At 48.2% G+C, this 20,237-nt stretch overlaps 1 protein-coding gene across 1 annotated transcript; it reads right to left on the bottom strand.

The window, feature by feature from the left end:
- Window positions 1-488: 488 nt before the first annotated feature.
- Window positions 489-17,003, bottom strand: PROX2 (prospero homeobox 2). The gene is made up of 6 exons (XM_045013160.1): window positions 16,979-17,003; window positions 8,111-8,170; window positions 6,293-7,926; window positions 4,146-4,253; window positions 2,254-2,448; window positions 489-967 (listed from the first exon to the last, which is right to left on the bottom strand). Exons 3-6 carry the CDS (start codon window positions 7,784-7,786, stop codon window positions 782-784), a joined length of 1,983 nt encoding a protein of 660 aa, XP_044869095.1. The 5' UTR covers window positions 7,787-7,926; window positions 8,111-8,170; window positions 16,979-17,003; the 3' UTR covers window positions 489-781.
- Window positions 17,004-20,237: the final 3,234 nt, after the last annotated feature.

Below are 20,237 nucleotides of genomic sequence, written 5' to 3'. Positions count from 1 at the left end.
AGAAGTTATCATATTATCTCCAAACAGATTGTAAAACAGAAATGCTGTTGAGTGTAGGACCTCGTTTCACTTGGCCAAGAATTAATTGATCTTTAAGACCCTCCATCAGGGACCTCTGTGATTTATAAACAGGAATTATAGCCCTGTTTTACAGATGGGGACACCAAAGCACAGAGAAGGAAGGTGACTTGCCCAAAGTCACACAGCATATTAGGGCAGCGCTAGGAATAGAACTTAGATCTTCCAGCCAGATGACGTAACCACCATCCTTCTTCCCTATAGGTCTAAGGCATGAGGCCTCACTTGCTTTGAGCTACAAAGTAACACAGAGGTCCCCAAACTGTGGGGCGCACTCCCGTAGGGGGGCGTGAACAAACATTCAGGAGGACATGGCTGGGGGGCGGGGGCAGAGAGGGAGCGCCACCCAGCTCCACTCCTGGCCCCAGCTGCTGCCCCTACCAGGGGCTCCAGTCCCAGTCCCGAGCCCGGGGCTCTGCTCCCAGCACCTAGCTGCCAGCCCCCTCAGGTGAAAAGTTTGGGGACTGCTGGTATAACGAATGACATAAAATACTGGCAGTTCAAGTATGTAATAGACCTCTCCAGAGGGGAGGGCACGCTTCAGGCCAGATTAGATATCGTCATAATAAATGGTGCTATTGCTGTTTTATACTAGTAACATTACCCACAATGTAGGCTGGGCCCCACAGCTACATAGCTCAGGCCAGCCTCTCTCTGATCAAGCTGCAGCATAACATAGTCTTAGGCCACTTCCCTTACAGATTTAACTCTGAACTAGTTCTTGGAGGCAGCGGGAAGATTTAAACACATCTGGGATGTCACTGTCCAGTTTTGAAATTATTTTGTAAATGGGTTTCTTCCAGGAGGGGTCAGAGTCCTTCCCTGCCCTGACAGCACTAAAGAACTCCCGCAGGGTCATGCTAGCAACCTCCAGGAAGCGATCCGGGACCTGCAGACAAAGAGAGGGAGACTTAGGAGGAGGATGGGAAGGGCTGCTGCACACCCTGCCAAACATACACAAGGAGAGGGCGTTCTTCTGGCCTCCCCCCTGGCAGAGACAGATACTGGCAGCCTTCCCAACCTTCCCCAGGGGTAGATACCCAGCTCCCCAGCACTGAACCTCTCTGCAGTCTCCATTCCCAGACAAGTAGCCCAGCTGCTCATTCAGATTAGCAGGGTGGTTGATTCCCCCAAATAACCTCAACTACTTTCCCATACGGTGCTTCCCAACCAGGACACAGTTTCATCCTCAGACAGCAAGGGCAGAATTCTGCTGTAGTTCCTCCATTTAGGGGAGAAGATCTGGTTAGTCCTGCCCTACAGGATGATGGGTGAGCACTCGTAATGTTCCCACATAAGGAGACTGTGATTCAGCGCTAAGCGGACATACAGCTCAGACTGCCCCCTCTGAGTCGATGGTGATTCCCATGAGGGCCGTAAGATGGCAGGTTGTCCCAGAGTACATAAGGCACTGCCCAGAGTCCAGCCCTTCACATCTCAGGACAGTTAAAGCCTTTGCGAAGAAAGTCAGAGTTTCATCTGGGCACATGGGGGTGACACGTCCCTCCTGAGACTTGGACACTTGGTGACCATGGAGATGGGCACTGGATAAGAATACAGATAATTGGATGGAGAGGTCTGATCAAGCAGAGTAAGCACAGGACTGGGAATCAGGAAGTCCCAATCCCAGCTGTGACACGACTCCCAATGTGTGGCCTGGGGCAAGTCACTTACCCTCTCTGTATTTTGGATTCCCCATCTCTACAATGGGACTAATGCCTCACTCACATTCTTGGAAGCTGTGAGGAGAAATCCATCAATATTTGTAAAATGCTTTGAAGATGACAAGTGTGAAGTATGCATGGGCTGATTTCCCAGCAGCCTTTGCAAACAATGGGATCTGTAGGTTTCCAGTGCCTTGAAAATCAGCCCATAAATGACTTGCCTGCAGTTGTCTTTTTACCATCAAGCCCCTAAGTCAAATGATTACAAGCAGCGCTGAGCACAAACGCAATTGACTCTCTTACATGTGCTAGTGATGCCAGAATTAAGGCTGTAGGCCCTTAGGCCTGGTTTTTCTATCCTTTGTAATTACCATCAGAACTTGTTTTCCCCTCTATCCCTTTGCTCTGTGATGGGAGCTAAGCGATGGCACTGATCCCAGCTTGCAGACCCGTTGGCTAGACGCACTCTGGGGCACCCCGAAGTTTCCATCCTGGCTGAGCACAGTCTTACCTCAAAGTCATTCCCCTTGTTATAGTGCATGTTGAGGGTCCTGAAGAGCTCAGAGTCCCGAGAAACCATCAGGTGTTTGGAATCCGTGACTTCCTCCAAGATGGCTTGTCGGGCAAACTTCTCCATCTGGATGTAGTAAAACTCACGGAAGTTGCTGAACCACTTGATGAGCTGGGAAGTGATGCAGCGGTTGAACTGTGAAAGGACATGCACCAGAGGAGCAAGGAAGGGTTAAACATACCCCTGTTCCCATTGGACGCCATGAGAAGGAACGAGATTTCAGCAAAGAAAATAAATGTAGAAATCTTAGACACCAAAAACGTGAAAGAACCCATTCCAGCTTCCTCAAAAACACCTCCCCCCCCCCCCCGGGTTCACATGGGGAATGACTGGGTGAAAGTCAGTGATCATCTGCCAACGGAGAAGGAAAGATTCTCCTTGTATTTTGCCTGTTCCCCCCACCCACACACACACACTGCATAAGAATAGCTGAAATGCTGCCTTGCACCTGAGACCATGTAATCTATGCAGGGGGTCAATGTCGGAGGGGGCAGAATTAATCAGCAAGCTGGGAGGAGAGTACAGTCCTGGTACATATGTTACAGATGGTGCCCAGGAATCTTAGCCTGAACTTTCCTTTGACCCATCAGCCCTGGCAAAAGCATCCCATCTAGCCATGCCCCATGTCCTTTACACAGGGATGTGTATGTGCAGCAGGGGTAGCTGGTAAGGCTGCAGAGGACCATCTGGATGCTCATTCCTACCCCGAGATTTTGACCATCCTTTCCTCTGTACTATCCGCTGCGTACACACACACTTTTTGAAGCAGCTGCTGTCCCTGCACCCACTCTATCGCTGGCTAGGTGGGGAGAGCCCAATGAGAAGACAGTGCTGCTCCATAATCAGCCATAGGGGCCGCTAAAGCACATAGAGGACCTACAACATTGTGAGCTCGTGCCCTCTAGCATAAGATAGTGTAACCCAGGGTATTAGGCCAGTAAGCAGTGTTGCCACCCTAGGCAATGTTTCATCAACTGGGCTACTTTTGAAAGGCCTCGATAACAATCTTGAATCTGCAACAGGCAGCTTTTTATGCTACAGTGCAACCCTGCAGTGCAGACTACAGAGGGGTGAATTGCAGCGTGCACATAAGTTTGAAGAGGATTATGTTCATGCAAACTGGGCACCTTTTAGTTCACATCCGCAGTGTCCATGGGGGGCAAGAGGGGGGGTATTTACATGCAGCATTTTTCTGCGAGCTGCAGTTCACATCCCCCTCCCCCCCCTTCACAAGACAAACTCGTAGAGCCCTGCTGCTCCCCAGTCCCTGTCTCTTTGCTGTCATCTGATGGCCATTTGACTGAGCAGATACTGAGATAAGTCTGCCTCTCCCAGCCAGCAGAAGCCATGTGGCACGTGCACCTTGGGAACAGAGCCCTGCTGGCTGTGGTAAAGCAGGGTTTCCTTTTGGCCAGGGTGACCAGATAGCAAGTGTGAAAAATTGGGACACTTTTTTTTTTGAGGAGGGGAGTATAGTTGCCTATATAAGATGAAGCCCCTCAGATCATGATGGTCCTGATAATTTCAGGACATCTGGTCACCCTACTTTTGGTTGTGGGATGTCTCCAGTTGGGTGGGGAGGTAGCCAATAGGGGAGGCAGCAATGGGGGTAAACCCAGAAGTGGCCCATGTGCAAGTGAGCAGCCGCTGCCAGTGTTGCCAACCATGGTGATTTCTTTGAAATGGCAAACATTGGGGCTTTTGGAAGCAAACTGTCATTTGGTGACTTTTGGGCTACTTTTCACATGCGATCGGCAAAAATGGGAGCTTTGAGGTTGGCAGCACTGCCAGTTTGGCTTGGGTGGCAGCAGAGCTGGGTTAAGCAGCTGTACCTGGATATCAGGGAAGTAGGTTTTCAACAGAGTGGAGCTGGGGTAGCGAGTAAAGAAGAACATCAGCTTGGCCTTCTTCAGGTGGCCAGGGGTCAGCGCCTCCTGGATTTACCCGAGTCAAGGAAAAACTGTTTCCTGTTTGCCTGCACATACAAATCATTGAATTTGCACAAGGCCAGATGCTCCTGAGGATGCCTCCAGCATGCCTGTCTTTACCTGTGATGTCTCCTCTGCACAGACAGCCCACTCTCTGCTCTATGGTAATGGGGTGATGGAAGAAGGGTGCTTCCTGAGGAATCCGCATCTGAGGGGGTCCTCTAATTATCTGACCCCAATTAAGGCTCCACTAGTGAACACTTCTCCCCTTGACAGTCCCAGAAGAGTCGCGGCCAGCAGGAGCCCCCTCCCTGGCTGACAGTAATGTGGACATTTGTGGAAAATCTGTTTTCAGTGCCAGGATCACGTGACCACCAAGATTTAAGAGCTGTCCTGAGAATGGAATTGTGAGTCAGGAGCGCTTGGGTTCTATTCCCAGCTCTGTCACCAACATCCTCTCGGCCTGGGGGAAGTCACTCCACCTGTGTGTCTCAGTAGCCTCACATGTAAAATAAAGACATTGATACCATTTACTCTACCTCAGAGGGAAGAGGGATAATATGTTAGTGTGTGTAAAGTGCTTTGGAATGTGATGTATATAGGGTTGCCAACTTTCTATTGCACAAAAACAAACACCCCTGCCCTGCCCCTTCCCTGAAGCCCCACCTCTGCACCACCCTTTCTTTGAGGCCCTGCCCCTGCTTGCGCCATCCTCCTCCCCTCCATTGCTCACTCTCCCCTACCCTCACTCACTTTCACCGGGATGGGGCAGGGGGTTGGGGTGCAGGCGGGGGGTGAGGGCTCTGGCTGAAGGTACGGGCTTTGGGCTGGGGTTGGGGATGAAGGGTTTGGGGCATGGGAGAGGGCTCCGGGCTGGGGCAGGGGGTTGTGGTGTGGGGGGGGTATGGGCTCTGGGCTGGGGGTGCGGGCTCTGGGGTGAGGCTGGGGATGAGGGGTTTGGGGTGCAGGAGTGGGCTCAGGGCTGAGGCAGGGGGTTGCGGGGGTGCAGACTACAGGAGGGAGTTTGGATGCAGGAGGGGGTTCGTGGGGTGGGGCATCCCAGCAGCGCTTACAACAGTTCCCAGGAAGCAGACGCCAGGTCCCTGCAGCCCTAGGCGCATTCACTGCCAGAGAGGCTCCACACGCTGCCCTCACACCTGCAGGCACCGCCCCTGCAGCTCCCATTGGTTGTGGTCCCTGGCCAATGGGAGCTGCGGAGCTGGCACTTAGGGTAGGGTCAGCATCCGGAGCCTCCCTGGCCACCCTTGCACTTAGGGGCTGCAAGAACCTGGCAGCCACTTCTGGGAGCCGTGTGGAGCTAGGGCAGGCAGGCAGCCTGCCTTAGCCCCAGCCCCCACTGCGCTGCTGATGGGACTTTTAATAACCCAGTCAGCAGTGCCAGCCAGAGCCGCCAGGGTCCCTTTTAGACCAGGCATTCTGGTCCAAAACCTGATGCCTGGCAATCCTAATATTGGATGTGCTGAGCATTAGCACCAAAATGGGCTTTTTGCTAGTCCACTGGACAGTTTTGCTGAAAATGAAATGTGTTCGCTCTGGGTGGGAAGAAAGCTTCAGTCCACGGGCCTGTACTGGGGAGCACTGGTGACTAATGGGGTCTCTGCTGGGCTCTGATGGGGGAGGGAGCTCCAGCAGGCTGAGAACTCAGTGTCTTCCCCAGTGAGATCTCTCTGAGTCTTTCATGTGAGCCGTGTTAGCTAATAGCACCACCTTTTGGTCAACCAGGAGTAACAAAAGTGAGCTCTGAATAGAGCTCAGTACAGCCCTCCTGAATGGAGAAGAGGGAGCTTATGTGTTAGGCCTTCAGGAGGGTTCAGATCTGAGACAGCTGGTCTCTCCTGCCCAGGCCCCTCTGCCAGTACCATGTGAAAGGGGAGCCTAATGACCTGCTTTCTCACAGTAGTACATGAAACCCTGTTAGCTAATCAGCCCCTGTACTATCTCTGATTCATGCATATAGATGAGGGGGCAACCTTAAGAGCAGCTACTCATGCTTGAGGCTCTGATGATCTTTAATGGTCACTAAAGGATATAGGGACTGAGGAGAAGGGCATCCCATCCATCACAGTCTGCAGATCTCCACATTCTGCCTTCCTGGCTGGAAGAAGAGCCAAACTTTCCATTTCAGCGGTATTAAGAGACATTGGATATTGCTGGTGTCTCATGACTGATGACTTCAATTTGACTGCTCTCCAAGGTAGATCTAGGGACTCTTGAGAACACCGGTCTGGGGAAGAGGCAATTCTATGAGAGCTGCTGTTCCAATGGCCATTTTGACTGTACTCTAGTAGCTGGCTAAGAATCTGTTTTTCTTGAACTTGAGAAGTCATGACCAAGGGGTGATTCATGTTAGGTACATGGCAGGATTTTCTAGCCATTCTTGAACTGATCGGGTGAACATGAAAGTCTGGAGACTTATCCATGACTAGCGACAAGGCCTCTGTATGGGCTTCAGTCAGTGAGTTTACCAAATTTTGGGAGGAAGCCCCAGGAAGCCATTTTCTGGTGGAGTACTCCTCAGAGGCAAAATCCTCTCTTCTACTGTCTGGCACTGAGATTGGGAGGCTGTTGTACAGCTGAGCCAGATGGCCTGATGGCTTGGACAACACTTTTTTCAAAACCGTGTCCACAGCCTGAGATACCACTGTGACTAGCTCATGCTTTAATGTCTCAGAAAAGGTTCTTTCTTCAGAGGACAGTTCACCCAGATCCCCCGTTCTCCTTTCTTCTTCTGACACTTTGTGGCCTTCCATCTCTGAGATGCTCCTCCAAAGAAGAGTTCTGTGTTGGTCACTGGCAGCAGCCTGACAGCTTTCATCTAGACTGTCTCCACACTTCCCCTTCAGTAAGTGCATAGTCTTCTCCATCCCTTTGTGGCTTTGATCTGAATCACTGAACTCATAAACCTGCAAGAATTTCTCTTGAAGCTGCCTCAGCTGCTGCTGCAAAACTTGAAGCTGTTCCTTCAGTTGGCGGCAATCCTCTGCCTTGGCGCTGCTCCTGCCTCTTACTGCAAGCTGTGCTACATGTGGGCTTTGTTGCTGGGGAAGCTTCTGCTTTCTCTTGTTCTCCCTGTAGTTCTCGCTTCTTTTCTCCACAGGGCATTCTCTGTCTCTTTCCTCATTGGTACCAAGTGCGGTAGGGTTTGGTGAGAGGCTCATACCTCGGATAATGCTTTCCACTCTGGCTCTCTTAGCTCGTAAGTGTTCATTATAGAACTGGTCTGTGTCACCAAAACTGGAGATTGGAGTGTAGCACAAAGGGGAGGTCAGGGTTGATGTCCCTTCCTTAAAAGATGGACAGTCCCTGGCTTCCTGGGGTGATTCTGTTGTCTGCGAGGAAGGGAAAAGGAAGTTTGGATCCAGTCCCCTGTTAGCGATTGTCTGGCTGAGGAGTTGTGATATGATGGACACACTGGGGGAAGAGAACAATGAGTCTCTTTGGAGACAGGGCTCTTCTTTCTGCCCACCTGAGTGTCCTGAACTCGAGCTATCCCCATCCTGCTCAGAGACACAGCTCCCATTCATAGTTTTTTCCACTCTTGAAGATGAAGAGATGACACTCAACAGCTGCCACTCAGCAGTTGTTTTGATGATGGTACTTGTTATACAGGAACACCCTAGGACTTGGGGACTGCTGATGTGCCAGCTGTTTCTGAGAGCTGGAGCTGAGAAAAGAGCAAGAAATGTTACCCAATGAACTCTACTATGTCAGCTCTCCATTTGTGTGGGAACAGTTGTCCCTCACTGATTCCCTGTGATCGATTCCCTGTGACCTTCCTGCTCAGTGGTAACCCACTTCACCCACCAGTGCTGAAAAGCCTCCAGACAGTTAAAAACATGTGAGCTTACCTGTTATACAATGCAGGACAACACGAGCACACCTTTCTGGTGCTCGGGACAGTACGAGGGCTCCACATTCAATATATGATCATTCATGGTTTGGGCCCATGTTCTCTCTGCAGCCACAGTATTTGCATCCCCAGGAACAGTGGAACTGTCAGCTACAGCAGGAAGAACTTTCTAAGCAGACAGCCTGTAGCTTTGGATTATCCTTCCATGAGAGGTTAAAATGATCACAAATCTCATTGCTGCCTTCCTTGCCAGACTTTCCAATAAATAATATTAAATGTCTTATACACCCTTCCCCACAATCCAGAGCAAGAGAATCCTAGACAATGTGTGCAACGTAAATGTCTAAAGAGAGACAGAAGATAGGTAGATAGAACCACAAAACAGCATTGATTAGACTACTTGGTGGACCCATGGAATTCTGTAAGGCACTCAGATACAGTGGTGATGAGCATAGTATAAATACCCAGATAGATTTCAGATCCAAACTCTGTTTCAACCAAGCATCAGCCTTGGTAGAGGTTCTCTGAGGTGCCCCTTAGCTCAGGAAAGGGAGCTCAGAGCTGTAGCCTAGAAGTTCCTCAGCTTGAGGTGGGTGTTGTAAGAAGGTAGCACTTATGGATACGCTTCAGCTCAGACTGTCCTGGCTTTACTCGCATTGCAGAAAACCCCTTCTGAATCACTCTAAAAGGAGAAATCTGACTGCTCCTCTTGAGCCCCACAGCTTTGTGTTTCAGTGCTCACTTGTGCTGTTGAATACATCCAGCATTCAGTGCATCTCTACATCTCACAAGGCTTTTCTACGTCTGGGGCTGTGGCAACTGGAGAATAGACAAGTGCCTAATCTCTCTGTGGTGGCCTCACTACTCCATCCTTCCCAGGGTCTGGATACGTGAATACTGATGTTCAGAAAGTGACTCTCTGAGGATTTTACATGTGTTTGCACTATCATCCACATAGTGTAGGACAGGGGATTTTGCCTCTGCCTGAAACATACAGGTATCAGACATTACACTCAACTCAGTTTGAATAGCCAGCTCTTCAGTACACTCAGAAGCATATAAATATATCTGAAGCTGGGCACAGATGGTGCCTGGTTCTGCCAGCACTGGGCATCTGAATGCACCCACAGTGAAGCACAGCTGGTTCCTGAGTAACATGACTGTCAGCATTGGGCACCCGGGCATACACACATTCAAGCAGGACTAGTGCTTGGGTAAGAAGGGTCTGACACACACAGACCCAGGTACCACTCAGCATCAGGCTCGGAGGAGCTGCAGAGCTAGGGTGACCAGACGTCCCGATTTTATCGGGACTGTCCCGATATTTGCTTGTTTGTCCCGCGTCCCGACCAATGTTAGGTCGGGACACTGGACAAACAAGCAAAGGCTCCGGAGCCCGAAGGGCTCGCGCCCTCCCCTGCCCCGACTCCGCCCCCTCCTTCCCTCATTGGATCCTTCCCCAAATCCTCGCCCCCATCCCCGCCCCCTCACTGCCCCATTGTCTCCCTCCCCAAATCCCCGCCTCTTTCCAAGCATGCCATGCCCAGGAGACTCAGGGGAGTGCGGGGCCGGGGTGAGTGTGAGTCTGGCCTGGCCCATAGCAGGCAGGACTCGGGCGCGGTACCTGGAGGGAGAGTAGGGGGGCGGCCCGTGGGGCTAGGTGGCGGCTGTTCTCCCCACCTGGGCAGGGGACTCGGGAGCAGCTGCTGCTGCAGCTCCCACTGCTGCGGGGGGAGGAAGTGGCCAAGAACGTGGCGCTCGGCGGCTGCGGCTTTGGTGCCCGGGCCCGAACCCCCCGAGCCCGGGCCTGCTGCGGGGCAGCGCGCACACTGCGCTCAGCCCCTGGCCAGTCGCGTCTGGGCTGGCTGCCCAGCTGGTGCAATCCCGTGGCGGAGGCATCGGCAGCCCAGTCCCGTTCGTTCCCCTGCAGGACCCGAGCGGGATGCGGGGGGCTGGGGCCTGCTGCCCCCACTCCGAGGCCGCCCGCAGGATTGCACCAGCTGGGCAGCCAGCCCAGACGCGAGTGGCCAGGGGCTGGGTATGCGCAGCGTGCGCGCTGGGTCCCCGCAGCAGGCCCGGGCTCGGGGGGTTCGTGGGCGCCAGAGCCACAGCTGCCGAGCTTGACCAGCGGCCGCTTCCTCCCCCCGCGGCAGTGGGAGCTGCAGCAGCGGCTGCTCCCGAGTCCTGCTGCCCAGGTGGGGAGAACAGCCGCTGCCTGGCCCCGCAGGCCACCCCGTACTCTCCCTCCAGATACCGTGCCTGAGTCCTGCCTGCTCGGGGCCAGGCTGGACTCACACTCACCCCGGCCCCGTGCTCCCCTGAGTCTCCCGGGCCTCCCTCCAGCGCTTGTGGAGGGAGGAGGAATCGGGGGTGGGGGATTTTTTTTTTTTTTTGCTCTGCCGCCATTTTTTCCCCCTCTGCCCCCGCCCCGCCTCCCCGCATCCCGATATTTGACCTGGGTGATCTGGTCACCCTATGCAGAGCTGGCAGTGCTACCCAAAAGTTTCAGTGATCCAGAAGCAGTGACACTCTATAATGTTGCCTCCAGTTATCAGTGTACATTAGAACGAAGGAGTTAAAACAATGCTTTGCATTTTATTTCTAGGAGCTTTTTTTGAAAAAAAGGAAAATGAAAGGAGTGGGGTAGGAAGGATTAGATGAGCAGAGCATAAGCCATTGACCTGGCAATTAGGAGTATAAGAACTAACATACCAGATAAGAGCAGAGCTCCAACTAGCCAGTACCTTGTCTCTGACCATGGCTAGTACCAGATGGGTCAGAGGAAGATGCAAGAAACCTTGTAATAGACAATTACAGAATAACCCACCCATAGGGCTTTTTCCTTTTAACCCTCAGTTCATGGCTGGATTACATTCTGAAGCAGGAGGGTTTATATTGTGATGATGTATCCCATAATGCTTTATGGGAATATGACATAACTGGAGTATGTTTTATGCTACATGTGCCATGTAACTTATCTCTGTAAAGGTTATGATCTACTGAATCTATTCATCCTATTTGTACACATATATCATTTTTGTACTTTAAGTTATGAATATTGGCTGTATACTTGCTTGATTTGGTCAGCTTCTTTAGAAAGGAATTTGCAAAGTTAAGTGCCCAATCAAGAGGCACTTAAAGAACAATGGATCTTGGAATGCTCCAATCCACATGAGAAGTCTACTTGAGACGTTCAAGGTAGCATGTGAACCATGGCTGCTACCTGTAGTTCTGAGTCATGCATGGACATGTGACTTGCCCATGTGACTCCAAAACTCCATCTTGGAGCTAGACTTTGCATAGGAGTGAGGAGGGGGTCTCCACCCACAAGAGAAAGTCTATTTCAACCCCTGGGAGACACCTCCATTTGGTCTTCAGCTGGCTAAAGAGAGAGCCTCTCCACCCCCAAAGATACCTGAAAGAAACTGGAACAAAGGACAGTAACTACAGGGGGTGTGAGTGATTGCTGGACCCAGACTAGCAGGAGACTAGTCTGTAAAAGGAAGCTTACTGGAACTGGTGAGGTGTTATTTGTATTAAGTTTCTTAGACATAGACTTGCGTGTTCTATTTTATTTTACTTGGTAATTAACTTTGTTCTGTCTGTTACTACATGAAACCACTTAAATCCTACTTTCTGTATTTAATAAAATCACTTTTTACTTATTAATTAACTCAGAGTATGTGTTAATACCTGGTGCGGGGGGGCAAACAACTGTGCATATCTCTCTATCAGTGTTATAGAGGGCGAACAATTTATGAGTTTATCCTATATAAGCTTTATACAGGGTAAAATGGATTTATTTGGGTTTAGACCCCACTGGGAGTTGGGCATCTGAGTGTTAAAGACAAGAACACTTCTGTGAGCTGCTTTCAGTTAAGTCTGCAGCTTTGGGGCAAGTAATTGAGACCCTGGGTCTTTGTTGGAGCAGACGGGAGTGTCTGGCTCAGCAAGACAGAGTGCTGGGGTCCCAAGCTGGCAGGGAAAGCAGGGGCAGAAGTAGTCTTGGCACATCACTTGGCAGTTCCCAAGGGGGTTTCTGTGATCTAACCCGTCACATATATTACTTCTAACCATTTAAAAATAATATCTAATATGTCAGTAGCTGTTATTATTATCCTCGAAACATCTGATCCTTTTTGGAATAATACTAAGGTCTTCTACTCAATGCTATCTTGGGGCAGTGAATCCCACAGGTTAATTATGCATTGTGTAAAATATATGTCCAGTTTCCAGCTGGTTGCCTTTCAATTTCTCTGAACATCCCTTTGCTCTTATATTATGAGAAAGGGTAAATAGGAGTGCTGGATTTACCTTCTCTAAATCATGCATTATTTTGCACACCTCTAGCATATTGCCTCTCTAAATTGAACAGTCCTGTCGTTTCAATCTCTCTTTACTCTTTGCCACTCATCATTTTGCTCACCTGCCTCTGAACCCTTTCTACTTCTGCTATATCCCTTTGAGACAGGGTGACCAAAACTGAGCAGCGCTCCAGGGAAGGGCATACTATTGATTTATGTGCCATTCCTTTTGCAGCCTAACATTTTAGTTTGCTTTTTTAACTGCTACTGCACATTGAACAAACGCTTTATTAAGCTGCCCGCAATAACACATTGAGCTTTTTCCTGAGTGTTTACAGCACGTGTAGACCAGTGGTTCCCAAACTTTAACAGCCTGTGAATGTCTTTCACTAAAATGTCAAGTCTCGCGAACCCCCTCCTAAAAATGAATATTTCTAGGTATTTTCTCCTTTACCTGAGTATAAATTATAAAAACCGTGATCTTGGAAATATAAAATTTGTTTTTATGACATGCTTATTACACACTATTTATTAACAACTATCATTTATCATTACAGTATTTTTATTACATTATGAAAATGGCAACACTCTTCCCAGACCTCATGTTCATAGCTTGTATCACTTTGAATAACCCTGTTATAAGACAAGGCTCCTACGTTTCATCAAGGAGTATCAGATGTGAAACAGCATGAAGGTATTTAAAAAGCCACTCAAAGAGTTCCTCCTACACAAGCATTCAGGTCTTGAGCAGTCCAGGCAAACAACGCACGTTACAACAAAGCTCAAACTTGTTCTTCATAATAATTTTAAAAGCAATACTAGCTGCCTATTTAATTTAAAAAACAGCAAAAAATATCCACCTTCCTTTCTATTTCTTATAAGGAGTCTTGAAGTTTAAATCTCCTCAGTGTGATAGATATGCTTGCTTTGATCTGCTTAATTCTTGGAAGTCCAGGGGCTCCAGGCTGCCAGCCCCATGCTGCCCGGGGTCCCTAGGGACAGCTCTGTCCAGCATTAGGGAATTTTTTCCCGAGAACCCCCGTAATATTTCGTGAGCCCCCATGGGTTCACGAACCCCAGTTTGGGAACCACTGGTTTAGACCCTACCAGTGTGGGAGAGTAATTCAGATCATTATTTCCTATGTGTCAAAAGTGAGTTTCATTTGTGATCATGCTACTCATTCACTCAGCTGTGTTAGGTTGCTCTGAAGTTTCTCGCTGTCTTCTCTAGATGTGACTAACCTAAATATCTTAGGGGATGTCCACACTGGAGCTGGGATCGAGGCTGCCAGCCCAGGGAGACAGACTCGTGTTAGCTGGGCTCGAGCTAGCACGCTAAGAATTGCTGCAGAGGTTCAGGTAGCCACCTGAGCTCAGACCCAGGGTAGCTGGAGCACCACTAGGGTGCGTCTGTCTATCCAAGCAGGGAGACTCACTCCCCTCTGCAGTGGAGACACACCCTTTGTGTTATCAGCAAATGTTGCCACTCCACTGTTCTCCCTCTTTTCCACAGCATTAATAAATATGTTCACCAACCCTCAGAGCCTTTTTGCCCTGCTAGAAATTTACCATTTAGTCCTACTCTATGGGCTTGTCTACACTACCTGCTGGATCGGTGGGCAGCGATCAATCCAGTGGGGGTCGATTTATCACGTCTAGTAGCGATTCGATAAATCGGCTGCTGAGCACTCTCCCGTCGACTCCGGTACTTCACCAGAACAAGAAGTGCAAGTGGAGTTAACAGAAGAGCGTCAGCTGTTGACTTACCACAGTGAAGACACCACGGTAAGTAGATCTAAGTACATCAACTTCAGCTATGCTATGCATGTAGCTGAAGTTGCGTATCTTAGATCTACCCCGTGTGGTATTGTAGACAAGTCCTTTGGTTCCTATCTCTACACTACAGCCAGGATTGACGCTCCGAGATTGATCCACCAGTGGTTGATTTAGTGGGTCTAGTAAAGACCCACTAAATCAACTGCAGATTGCTCTCCAGTTGACCCCTGTACTCTACTCCCAACGAGAAGAGTAAGGTAAATCGAAGGAAGAGTTTCTCCTGTCGACCACCCCATGGTAACTCGACCTAAGGTACGTCGACTCCAGCTACGTTATTCACGTAGCAGGAGTTGCGTAGCATAGGTCGATTTACCGTGGTAGTGTACTTTGCCTGTCACCCAATGACTGTTTAGTTTTCTTAACAACCTCTTGTGAGTGGCTTGGTCAAAGATTTGTTTAAGGTTTTTGTAAATTATAGCAACCATTTCTCTTTTCTCCCGCTGCTGTTTTGTTGACACACAGAAATCTGTGTGGCTTTACAGATGCCCTGCTATTTTACCCAGTCATATGCTCATCTAGGCATTTTATCATTCTGTCTTTCATAAGAACATAAGAATGGCCATATTGGGTCAGACCAAAGGTCCATCTCGCCCAGTATCCTGTCTTCTGATAGTGGCCAATGCCAGGTGCTTCAGAGGGAATGAACAGAACAGGTAATCATCAAGTGATCCATCCCATCACCCATTCCCATGATAATTCCAATCTATTTGCCTGGGACTAAAGTAAGGGTCACTGGTCTGTAATTCCCAGGATCACCCCTACTAACCTTTCTAAAGATAGACTCAACATTTTATACCCCTCCAGTCCTCTGGTATAGGAGCTGATTTTAATAAAGCCATATATAATTCCTATATTTGCATAGTTCAGCCACTTCTTTCCTGAGCTTTTTCAGACCACTTGGATGTATGGCATATGTACTGGAGCCTTGTTCTTTAATGTATCAGTTTGCTTCAGAATCTCCTTTTTTTTTGGCACTTCACCTTCCCCCCACCCCCCCGCCACAGTGCCTCATCTTTTTTACCTGAAAAGGTAATGTCAAGGATCTTGCAAACTCCTTAAACTGAAGCTTTCTTGCTTTAGACACCAAGGTGATAGGCTCCTTGTAAATACAATAGATATCTATTGAGCTGGCCATAAACTTTTAACTTGTCCAAAAATACTAGAATCAGCTTTTCCCATTAACCTAAGATGCTCCTGCCCCACAAAGAGTCAGAGAGTGGGACACAAGCTCTCTGTTTCAACCTATTTCTCTCCCTCCTGGAAAGCTCCCTACACCTCCTCATCTTCCTTTGGAATGAGGGGTTTTGTAAATGCTCATGGTCACCTTTTAAGCCTTGTATCAGAGAACTGATGGAGCAGGGCTGCATGCACTCTGTGAGTCCCCTGTGCATCCAGGAGTCCTAGATAGGGGAACTGAGCATTTGCTGATTGTCTTGAAGGGGCCCTTTCTAGCTGGGTTGCCTTTTGGCTGAATTTTCACAGGGGTACTGGAACAATTTTTATAGTGGGGGTGCTGATAATGGAGACCATGTATTTGGTGTTTGTTTTTAATACTTCAAGTCAGGAGGTGCAGCAGCACCCCTAGTTCCAGCAGCACTAAATTTTCATGGTTTTCTTCAGTCTTTCTATAGCCCATGAGGGGTTTGACACACACGAGGAGTGCCCTGTGCACCAGCAGCCATTCCCCAATGAGCTATGCAGAACCAAAAAATAGCCTCAGAAAGAGCAGTATTGGAGGGATGAGGCCAGAGGCTGCATTTCTGGGGCTTGGCAGAATCCCTTCATTCACCCACATCAAGGGGCCTAGGGGACAAGCTGAGGAAAATTTTCAGATCCCTGCCTTCAAAGCATCTGCTCTTAGAAGCAGAATGTACTCTGCACCCTGACTTCCATGGCAGATGGAGACACCTTGCTCACTCCCTTCTCATTCAGATACACTGGATTCTTCAGCAAGGAATGCTGCTTTTCCAGGACCCAGGGCAACTCTGCTGCACACAGGGGTCTCCTCTACTGCTGCTGGGGATGACTCCAGCTCACCTACGTTCATTGAGCATACCAGCTTTTTTCAGTCTCTAAGACCGAGGCAACCTCAGGCACTGGGGGACAACCAAAATGCTTTGGGAGGGGAAGGGAAGGGAAGGAGTCTCAAGTCAGTGCCCCCTACCTCTTGCAATGTACATATTAATGCCCTGGAGTTCAGGTTTGATCCCGGTCAGTGTTTATGGCAATGGAGGTCCTGCCCTACTTGTACATTAGCTTTGGGTGAATTGTTCCTGCCATTTCACTGTCTGAGCCCTCAGCTCCTTCATCACATTAGTTAGTGGATGTTTGTAAAGCATTATATACATGCTGAGTGTTACTATTAGCTACCCAGGCTTCTTTACAGGAAGGGGAGAAAAAACCCCAAATGAGGCTACTCAGAATGCAGCAGGCCACCACCCCAAGAACAAACACCCTAAATGGCTGGACACCCCCGAAACCTCCCCAAGAACCGACACCCCCAACAGCCAGACTACCCTCAACACCTCCTGAAAATACCTTCCTTTAACCAGATTATACCCCAAACTTCCCGAACAAGCATCTGCAAACCTCCTCAGAAGAGCCATATATTCTGCAAACCCTGCCCATGGAGAGACTCCCCAAAACTGCCCCCCCCCAAATTTCCCAGTTCCCTGAATAGGAACCAGCTTAGTCTCTCTCCTCCCCCAGGGAGACGGTGCACTCACCTGGGTCCCCCTTTGTGGGGCGGGTGTCGGGTGGTAGGCGCCTGCAGGGTACCCTGTGTTCCCAGAGTATCTGGAGAGTGTGGCGAACAAGAAGAGGCACTGAAGCACTAGCACTGAAGAATCCTCTGAGCTTGGTCCCTGTTAAAGAGGGGGATGGGGAGGCCAGTAGCAGCCAACCAGCTTCAAGGTACTTCTGAATATGCAGATGAAAGAAGAAGAGGTCAGGTTCAGAGCCAGGAAGCAGGGAGGGAGACCTTCTGTCTGCAGCTGGGACACTCAGGTACACAGGAAGTCAGCTGTCTCAGAAGGTCTTAACATGTGAAATCTTTTTTTCAGATAGAGCCATGCCCAGTGGTAAAAGAGCTCTGTGCATTAACCTCTGGGTTCTAACTTGTTGCAAGTCAGGATTAGGGTGACCAAAGGGCAAGTGTGAAAAATCGGGACAGGATGTGGGGGGGTAATAGTTGCCTATATAAGAAAAAGACCCAAAAATCAGGACTGTCCCTATAAAATCGGGACATCTGGTCACCCTACCAAAGTTTAAGAATCTGAAGTGCCTTCCAAAACCTGAGAGGGATGAGGTGTGGAGCATGCATTCAGAGATCTTAAAAGAGCAACACTCCAATGCAGAAACTACAGAACCCGAACCACCAAAAAAAGAAAATCAACCTTCTGCTGGTGGCATCTGACTAAGATGATGAAAATGAACGTGCATCAGTCCGCACTGCTTTGGATCATTATTGAGCAGAACCGGTCATCAGCATGGACGCATGTCCTCTGGGCAGGGCCGGCTCCAGGCACCAGCGAAGGAAGCCGGTGCCTGGGGCGGCCAATAGAAAAGGGCGGCACTCTGTCCGTTATTGGGGCTGCATGTCTGGGTCTGCGGCGGCAATTTGGCGGTGAGTCCTTCAGTCCCTCTCTTTCTCTTTGGCGGCACACTTCGGCGGCAGCTCAACTGCTCCGCTTCAGTTTTCAGTGGCAATTTGGCTGCAGTTCAGTCGCGACACTTCTTCTTTTTTCTCTTTTTTTTTTTCGCTGCTTGGGGCGGCAAAAAAGCTGGAGCCGGCCCTGCCTCTGGGACATGACGGGACATACGAATCTTTAGCGCACCTGGCACGTAAATATCTTATGACGCCGGCTACAACAGTGCCATGCGAACACCTGTTCTCACTTTCAGGTGACATTGTAAACAAGAAGTGGGCAGCATTATCTCCTGTAAATGTAAACAAACTTGTTTGTCCGAGCAATTGGCTGAACAAGAAGTAGGACTGAATGGACTTGTAGGCGCTAAAGTTTTACACTGTTTTATTTTTGAATGTAGTTGGAATTTTACATAAATTCAACATGTGTAAATTCAACTTTAATGATAAAGAGATTGCACTACAGTACTTGTATTAGGTGAATTGAAAAATACTATTTTGTTTTTGCAATGCAAATATTTGTAATCAAAAATAAAGTGAGCACTGTGCAATTTGTATTCTGTGTTGGAATTGAAATCAATATATTTGTAAATGTAGAAAACATCCACAATATTTAAAAAAAAAGGGTACATTATTCTTTAACAGTGCGATTAATTGCGATTAATTTTTTGATTGCCCAATTAATCATGATTATTTTTTTAATCACTTGAGAGCCTGAGTAAAGAACAATGGTGCGTAGTATTTTACATCTTCAAAGCACTTTGCTAACAGTAACTCTAGTAACTTGAACAAGTAATTCACAGTAGCTGGTAAATAAGTGTCCTCCTGCCCTTAGAACTGGATGTAAATATACTGTGGGAAATAATCTACCTGGCCTCAGGAATGGACACCAAAGACTGACTAAAGAATCTTTCACCGCTCATTCATGGGGGAACATAATTGACTAGTGAAAGCTTGTTTAGATTATGTCATATTTGTAACTAGCTATCTTGCTGGAGGGCTCTGGTGAGGATGGATTTTCCCTGGAACCAAACTCAGTGAATCCATCTGCTCAGCTGATTAATTTATTACTCTTACTAAAACTCTTATTTTTCTAATTTCCCCCCAGATACTTAAATTAGAGAGCTGTTTAATTAAAGCCTACCATGCATATTTTTTCCTGGTAAGCAGGAATCTTTTGTTAAGGGCAGCTGTTTTCTGGTGGTCTTGCTCAAGGACAGCAGCATTCCAGTGAAGAATAACTGAAAAAGTTCTAGGTTTGGAGCTTTATGGGCTCTGTTTCCATTTTTATTTTATTTTTTTACAAGCCCGCAGAGTTTCAAAGCCTTGGACAGTGTCTCCTATTGATTTTTTTCTCATCTTTTTCCTTTTAAAAATCCCTAGGAAATTCCTTGCAAAATTCTATGGAGAATATTAAGGTTACATAGTTAGATGCTCAAAATATAGGAAATGCCTAAATTACAGATGTACAAGCAATCTTTACTATACCCTGTGGAGCAGATGCCTCATTACAATACAGTATTTTATTAATTATCACAGACTATTGCATGATTTAGTGCAGGGGTTCTCAAACCTTGCAATAGTATTCACCACATGTTAAGAGGGAGACTTTTTCATGTACCTTTCTTCCCATTTGCAATTGTGCAGATGACCTCCCTTCCCATTTCTAACCAGGTAACATGCCTGTGACAACTACAGCAATTGTTTATCTCAAATGTAATGTCCAGAAAGTAATTTATTCTAGTTGTCTCTAGTGTGATTTTAGTAGGTGAAAACAAGAAAGATTATAGCAACTTTAATCATCCTGCTTTTTGTGGCCCACAAACAAGAACTCCATGGACACAAGAACACAGTTTGAGAACCTCTGATGTCTGATTAGTGGTTAGAGCAGAGGATCTGGCAATCAGAATTCTTGGGTCCTGTTCCTAGCTAAAAGAGAGCATGTGGTGTGTTAGTCAGAAATAATGGAGTCAAAGCTCTTGAGATTCATTCCTTGCTCAGTAACTGACTCTCTATGATCTTAGGAAAGTCACTTCACTTCTCTGAGTCTCAGTCTCCCCATTTGTAAATTGCAGATGGTTTTATAGGCCTTTGGGATCCTTCTAATGAAAGAAAAGTGTCTGTGGTTATAAATCATAAATATTTGCCTCTTCTTCCATAACTAAAATTCTCATCCAGACCTTATTCAGGTTCTTATATCACCCTCATCCCTATAGCATCTGAGCACCTTTCAGAAGTACAGTGAGCAGAATGACTAGCATCTGTCAAGTGTGGTTCTTTCTTTCTCTCCTCTTCTCTCCAGGGAGTAATTGTGTGTGGGGATACGGGGGCAGGGTATT

Source organism: Mauremys mutica, chromosome 4 (assembly GCF_020497125.1).
Source record: "Mauremys mutica isolate MM-2020 ecotype Southern chromosome 4, ASM2049712v1, whole genome shotgun sequence".
NCBI classification, from domain to species: Eukaryota; Metazoa; Chordata; order Testudines; family Geoemydidae; genus Mauremys; species Mauremys mutica.
This window is presented reverse-complemented; position numbering and strand designations above follow the sequence as displayed.

Excerpts from the sequence above, each read along its gene's own strand:
- PROX2 (XM_045013160.1), bottom strand. The coding sequence starts at position 7,786 with ATGAATGGGAGCTGTGTCTCTGAGCAGGATGGGGATAGCTCGAGTTCA. Across the intron at positions 4,254-6,292 it reads TGCCCTTCTCCTCAGTCCCT|ATCCAGGAGGCGCTGACCCC; the intron begins ATATCCTTTAGT and ends TGACTCGGGTAA. Across the intron at positions 968-2,253 it reads ACAAGGGGAATGACTTTGAG|GTCCCGGATCGCTTCCTGGA; the intron begins GTAAGACTGTGC and ends CTTTGTCTGCAG.